We start from the raw sequence: 5,797 nt of genomic DNA, 5'->3' as shown, positions 1-5,797 counted from the left end.
ACGGTGGACTGCCTGATGGGAGGAAATATTATTAGGTCCGACCAGGGGAGCGAAGGCTAATGTTTGCAAGGACGGTCACCCGACTGCTTACCTTCACGAGTGGCCTTTTCCTCACCCCGTCTTTGAAAGAATTTTAATGGAAAGATACCGAGGCAGATTTCGGAAACAAGATTATTGGGGCGACTCCTTGCAGCTGCCCACCTTCTAATCTCCTCGTGACAGCTCAAAAATCAGGAGCCTCTTATCATCTGTCATTCCTGCTTAATCCCACGTGCCATGTACACCAACTGTTTGAAAACGTCAGATCTCCGAAACCCGAGCTCCCACCACTGTCATCTTAATGTCTGTTTGTGAAACTGAAGGAGTGTGACTGTGTGCTTTAGTACTTCAGTGCAAGTATGTTGACTTACATTTAAATGTCTCACCCTGCTAATCAAATACGACTGTCTGGGCCGATTGTTGAAGTCGCAACTTATTAAGCCAACAGCTGGGCAGGAACCAGATAAGGAGCTGTTAATACTGTCTGTGCCAAACTGGTCTGCCTCAGTGGGGACTTGGTAAAGACATGGAGGGCAGCTTTTTTTAAACACGTGTGATAAACAGTCTCCATAATAAGACTAATGAAGAAACACTGGGTGCTATTAATACCACAGTTAACTCAGTGGACCAGAATCGGTGTGATGGTTAGAGAAAAGAGGAGGATGAATAAAAACTCACTACAAACTGTCCCAGTATAGATTAAATACCAGTTTATTCTAAAAATGTAACTGTTCTGTTTATAATCAATGAGCAAAATAAACAATTATTTGCATAAAATTAAAAAGATTGCTTTTATTTTTCCGATACAAACAATTATATGACAGAAGCGTAAATGAAACGGTGGTTATATGCCATGAGAAACTTTAATTATAACAGCATAAATATTTACAGATTAAGTGTAAGTGTAATAATTGTGTTATACATGTTTTTATACAATGCACCATTTTCACGTTCAACAGTCGTAAATTCCTGACTTTTTTTTGTTTAGACAAAGCAATCAGTGCACAAATGCAGTCCAGTTTTATGGCTGCTCTCAGTGATGATTAAGGGGGCTGTGCTAAGAGACCAGGTGAAGCTGAACTGTTTTCTTTCAGCCCCGGGGGAATGTCACTATACCAGGGTCATGACCTTCAGGGAGGCAGGCTGAAACCGCCGGATCTTCTTCTTCAGGGCTCGGGAAGCTTTGATCCGGCAGGCTGACGGCTCGGGGCGTGGGAGCTGCTGCAGGAGGCTGGGAGCCGCCGCAGCGGTGGGGCCCACAGCAACATCGGCCCACACCAGGCCTCCCTCCACGTCCACCTGGTCCTCCTCGTCCAGGCTGCTGTCGGAGTCCGAGTAGGACTGGGAGCTCTGGCTGGACTCGCTATCTCCAAAGCGGTTGGTGGTGTTGTCACTCAACTCCCCCTCGCTGCTTTCTGCAATGGTGGAGTGAAACAGGGAGGCGCATTCAGCTGAATACTCGGACTCACATCTGGGTGGGTAAAGGCTGGACATGTGGAAAGGTGCTGGAGGGTATCTGGAGTTCAGATTGTTGAGGAAGGAGTTGGAGGACATGGAGGTTTGGAAGGGACGAGGGGGACCAGTCCACTGGCCTGGCTTGGCGCTCATGCTGCGGACCATCTGCATGCTCCCTGGTGCATGACCATGGGGCTCTTTTGACCTCTGACGCTGAGCACATGAGGCCTGGAACATCTCCACATTGGACGGCAATTTAGCAGATCCCTGCCTCCTCTTCCTCTGTTCTACAGCCTGCTCGTACTCCACGCACTGATGTCTGCGGCTTTTGCTGGACTTTGTAACAGCAGGGATGGGTTGAGGCTTGGGATGGACCTTGTGGGTGTACATGACTCCCGGGCTGCAGTGGCTGGAGTCAGAGCCAGAGCCTTGCCTGCGCTCCTCTGTGTGACAGGTGGTACATTTCTGGGTCACTTTTCCCTTTATGGCCTTTCTCTGCTCCCCCTTGGTTCCACCACTGGCCTCTCTGGTCCTTTCACCAGAGGAATATCCATGCTGCTGCTTCGTTGCTCGAGACTTATCGCTGCTTTTTCTTCTCAACTTCACGGCTTTGGTTTTACAGTCAGCCCGTCTCACCTTGACCCTCTGGGATCCAGCAGGGACAAATTTGGCATGGACGAACTCAGGGGAAGCTGAGTGACCAGCGTGAACCTCAAAGACTTGGCTCTCCTCTGTGCTGGAGTTGTGGGACATCACTGGCCTTTGTCTTTGACCCCTCCTCTCTTGTGTTCTTGACTCCACGTTATCCTCACATCTCTTCTCTGAATGGCTTCTAGCTATGCTTGCATATTCTCCTTGATGCTTATCATTCTTCTTGAGGGTTGAGGTGGTGACCTCATCAGAGCTGTACTCCTTCATGGCCACAGGATAGGAGTAGCGGTATAAAACCTCTTGTGTACCCGCTGACTGTTTGTAGCCGGTGTTATCAGCTGGTTCCTGGGTGGAGTATGTCATGCAGTGTCTCCTCTGGTCGGTATCTAGTGGGATGATGTTCGTGGTCTGAACTGGAGAAGGCTTCAGCATACACACTTCTTTCTGAGCCACTTCATGGAAACCAGTTGCCACCTCAGTGGGATTCCTGCGGTAGCCACTGTGCATATGTAGAGTCTCTGTGCCCGTTTCACTCTGGATTTTGCTCAAGCTGCGCTGAAGGAGCTTGTCAATGTAACCCAGGGTCTTGGTGTCATAGCCCACCTGTGCCCTCTGAAGGGTGTCAGATCCATTCACCGAGGGTCCCAGGCCCTCCAGAAGTCCGGCTGTGGCTGGGTTGCCTCCATTGGAAAAAATTGGACTCTGCAGAGCCACGGCATGGAGGGGGCTGGGGTAGTGGTACACTTCAGAACCACTGCGGGACACCAGGTTGCTATGAAACTTGGGGTCCAGTGCAGATGTTTTCAAGGTTGGGCACATGGAGGGTTTCTTTGCATCCCCAGATTTGAAGTAGCTTGGACCTTGAGCCATCATCCTATCAAGATCACCTGAAAGGCAACACAAACAATACTGATTAACAATTCCATGTTATAACACAGCAAATTACATATTTATTTGCTTAGCAACCTCAGTTGAATGGTTCATATTACTAAACAAGAGACACTAAATAAGAGATTGAAAGATGTGATTACCTGTTGAAACAGGTCTTGGTCGTGACTGTTCAGGGCCTGTAGTGCTTGCTCGGATCCTGCTGCTGCCCAGATGGAGGCCAGTGGCCCGTGGAGGGTGGGGCTGAGCCGTGCTCTCATCGGCAGAACGTCGGCGGCAGACATCGACTTGAGTTGGAGGGCTGACGTAGGAGTTAGCAGGGCTTAGTGGAAGGAGGAAAAGGCTTGTCTGGGACGATGACAGACATTCACTGTAAACAGAGGTGCAGGAGTTGGACAGGGAGCAGGAGCCGCCATCGCTGAGCTCATAAAACCCTAGAGAGATGGGAAAGATTACACATTAGTATTTATGTCAATGTATAACATTGTGTGATTGTAGTTTGAGTGTAGGCTTTATTACTTGCTATAAACAAGGTAGACAATGTGTGAGTGTGTGAGCCTCCACACCTGAACTTGGCCTGCTGTCACTCTCCAGCTGCTCGGTGGAGGCCTTGTTTACATCCAGCTTCAGCTCGCTGATCTGTTGGTCCAGCTGCTGCAAGTGCGACTTCAGGCCCACATCCTGTTTCCGAAGACGAGACTGTAAAACAGGCAGCACACAACATTTAGGCCAACCTCCTAAAACTATGTGGAACACAACCTAAACCAGACAGTAAAGTCTAATTAGATTTTCTCAGGAAAGAAGGGATTTATGCAATAAAGCTCTACATGCAAACACATGCACACAATTACACAGACATTCTCTGGGAAAGTGGATTAACAGGCACATTTAACATCCGGATGTGTGTTGGCAATTTTATAAATTTATTAAGATGAGGTCTTTTGTAGTGATAAAGGATGCTCTGATGTAAAGCCGTCAGAAAAACAAAGGCGGCTCAGCTGTGGCTGATGATTAACCCCAGCAGGACATGGGGGAGCATGGAAGAAGCAGTGGTGGGTAACTCATTTCTCCCCCACAGCGAGGGCCTGGCCATTGTGTAAACTACTGGAGGAGAAAAGCTTGGGGGTTGGGACTGAGGAGTGTTTGCTTTGCAGCTAAGGCTGGGGCATTTACTGTTACAGTGGTTCTGAAAGAGAAGACTGGAGGGCATTGCCTGGAAACGTGTATGGTTTAATTAATGTTCTGAGTAAAGACATTTGAGTGACCTACTGTCAAAGGTTAAAACCTCTGGTCTACTTGTGTCTATCATTTTGATTTCAGGCTGCAGTTGCTCTATTTTAGGTGCACATAAAACACAGTTTTCAACATCTTGCTGACCAAGTGTTTTTAATATATCCTTCAGTGCATATGCCCAGTTCTGCAGAAAGTTAAGCATAGTATCTAAATCCCTGCGCTTCCTCTGAGAGCCCCTCGAAGCAGCCTGCATGGAAAAAGCTCGTCATAGAGAACTCCACAGAGCCAAGAGTTTCCATCACCCTGGAGCCTCCCAGGGCTGTAAGACTCTCACTGGGCGTCATTTATAGCAGAAATACCCACCTTTAAAAACACACCAACATTTTTTCTTTATTTCCTGGCATTAGTGGTTAATGATTGAGGCCCCCCCCTCCTCCCCACAGTCTCCACACACACACACACACTGGCTACACAACTCAAAGTCCTCGTGAACCTTGATTTATGACACCTATCCTACTTCCTACCCCCAGCTGAGAGCATGAAAGTGGGTCTGGTAATAATTGAAGAGAGTAATGCACATGGGCATCAGCTGACGGCAGAGGACGGTGTGACCCAAGGACAATTAAACCAGTGTTAATACCATCCTTATAAATAAATAACCATCCCAGCCTGTAATAAAAGTGTAAATACTTGAGTTGACATGAAATCCCTGCACATGCACAATACTAAATGCCTCCTTTTTTTTCACGACTCTGTTTTAAGAGTGTTTATGTTTGTTTAGTTTATATGACTTCCTTCCTACCAGCTGTTGCTTCAGGGCTGTCAGGGTCGCCTCCAGCCGCTGCTCCTCGGCCCCCATCGCCGCCCTGGCTCCCTCCGGGCCTGCGTGCGCGGAGCTGACCGGCTCCTCTCGGTCCATCCTCAGCGCCCAGCTCACCAGGTCGCCCTGTCTGTCCTTCAGCAGATGCAGCTCCTGCAGCCCGGCCAGCGCCGCCTGCATCCTCTCCCCGACCCGGCTGCGGTCCACGCCGGCCGCGGCGCTCATCATCCCGGCGCTAGACCCCTTCCTGCTCAGCATGCTGAAGGGAAACTATCCGGATATTATCCACCAAAAAAAAACTAAACTGCTGTGAAAGTTCCAGCTCAGGGGACGAGTGGTGGGTTGGTGGTGATGCTGCTGCTGCTGGTTAGTTTTTAAACTACCTGTTAGAATAAATGTTGAGCAAAGGCAGAGGCACTAAGCCCCTCCCACACACCAAATGGTCTCCCCTCCTATTGGCTGCGTCTCGACGAACATCTGGTTCTAATCCTGCCCATTCAGGTCCTCAGCTGCCCAGGCATGTTCTCAGCTCATCTGCATACGATGGACATGTTATTATGCTGTTTCCACTATTTTTGTTGTGATTCTCTCTGCTGGCTGAAGAGATTTAGACTGTGTACAAAGGGCAATACTCATCTCGAGGAAAGTAAATGCACGTTGAATGTTTTCTCATCATCGTGACTTCATCACCAACCAAATAAAAATGTACAA

The 5,797-nt window shown here is 48.6% G+C and overlaps 1 protein-coding gene across 1 annotated transcript; it reads right to left on the bottom strand.

Moving 5' to 3' along the window:
• Positions 1 to 1,149: 1,149 nt before the first annotated feature.
• Positions 1,150 to 5,344, bottom strand: dact2 (dishevelled-binding antagonist of beta-catenin 2). Its single transcript, XM_061087017.1, has 4 exons — positions 5,069 to 5,344; positions 3,600 to 3,732; positions 3,177 to 3,467; positions 1,150 to 3,032 (listed from the first exon to the last, which is right to left on the bottom strand). Exons 1-4 carry the CDS (start codon positions 5,342 to 5,344, stop codon positions 1,150 to 1,152), a joined length of 2,583 nt encoding a protein of 860 aa, XP_060943000.1.
• Between the last annotated feature and the right edge of the window lie 453 nt (positions 5,345 to 5,797).

This window comes from Limanda limanda, chromosome 15 (assembly GCF_963576545.1).
Source record: "Limanda limanda chromosome 15, fLimLim1.1, whole genome shotgun sequence".
Taxonomy (NCBI): Eukaryota; Metazoa; Chordata; class Actinopteri; order Pleuronectiformes; family Pleuronectidae; genus Limanda; species Limanda limanda.
Note: the sequence above shows the minus strand (reverse complement) of the source record. Positions and strands in the feature narration are given on the sequence as shown.

Bases quoted from the DNA above. Each gene is read 5' to 3' on its own strand.
- dact2 (XM_061087017.1), bottom strand. From the start codon at position 5,344: ATGCTGAGCAGGAAGGGGTCTAGCGCCGGGATGATGAGCGCCGCGGCC. The intron at 3,468-3,599 runs GTGTGGAGGCTC...CCATCTCTCTAG, and splicing joins TGACAGCAGGCCAAGTTCAG to GGTTTTATGAGCTCAGCGAT. The intron at 3,033-3,176 runs GTAATCACATCT...GTTGCCTTTCAG, and splicing joins ACCAAGACCTGTTTCAACAG to GTGATCTTGATAGGATGATG.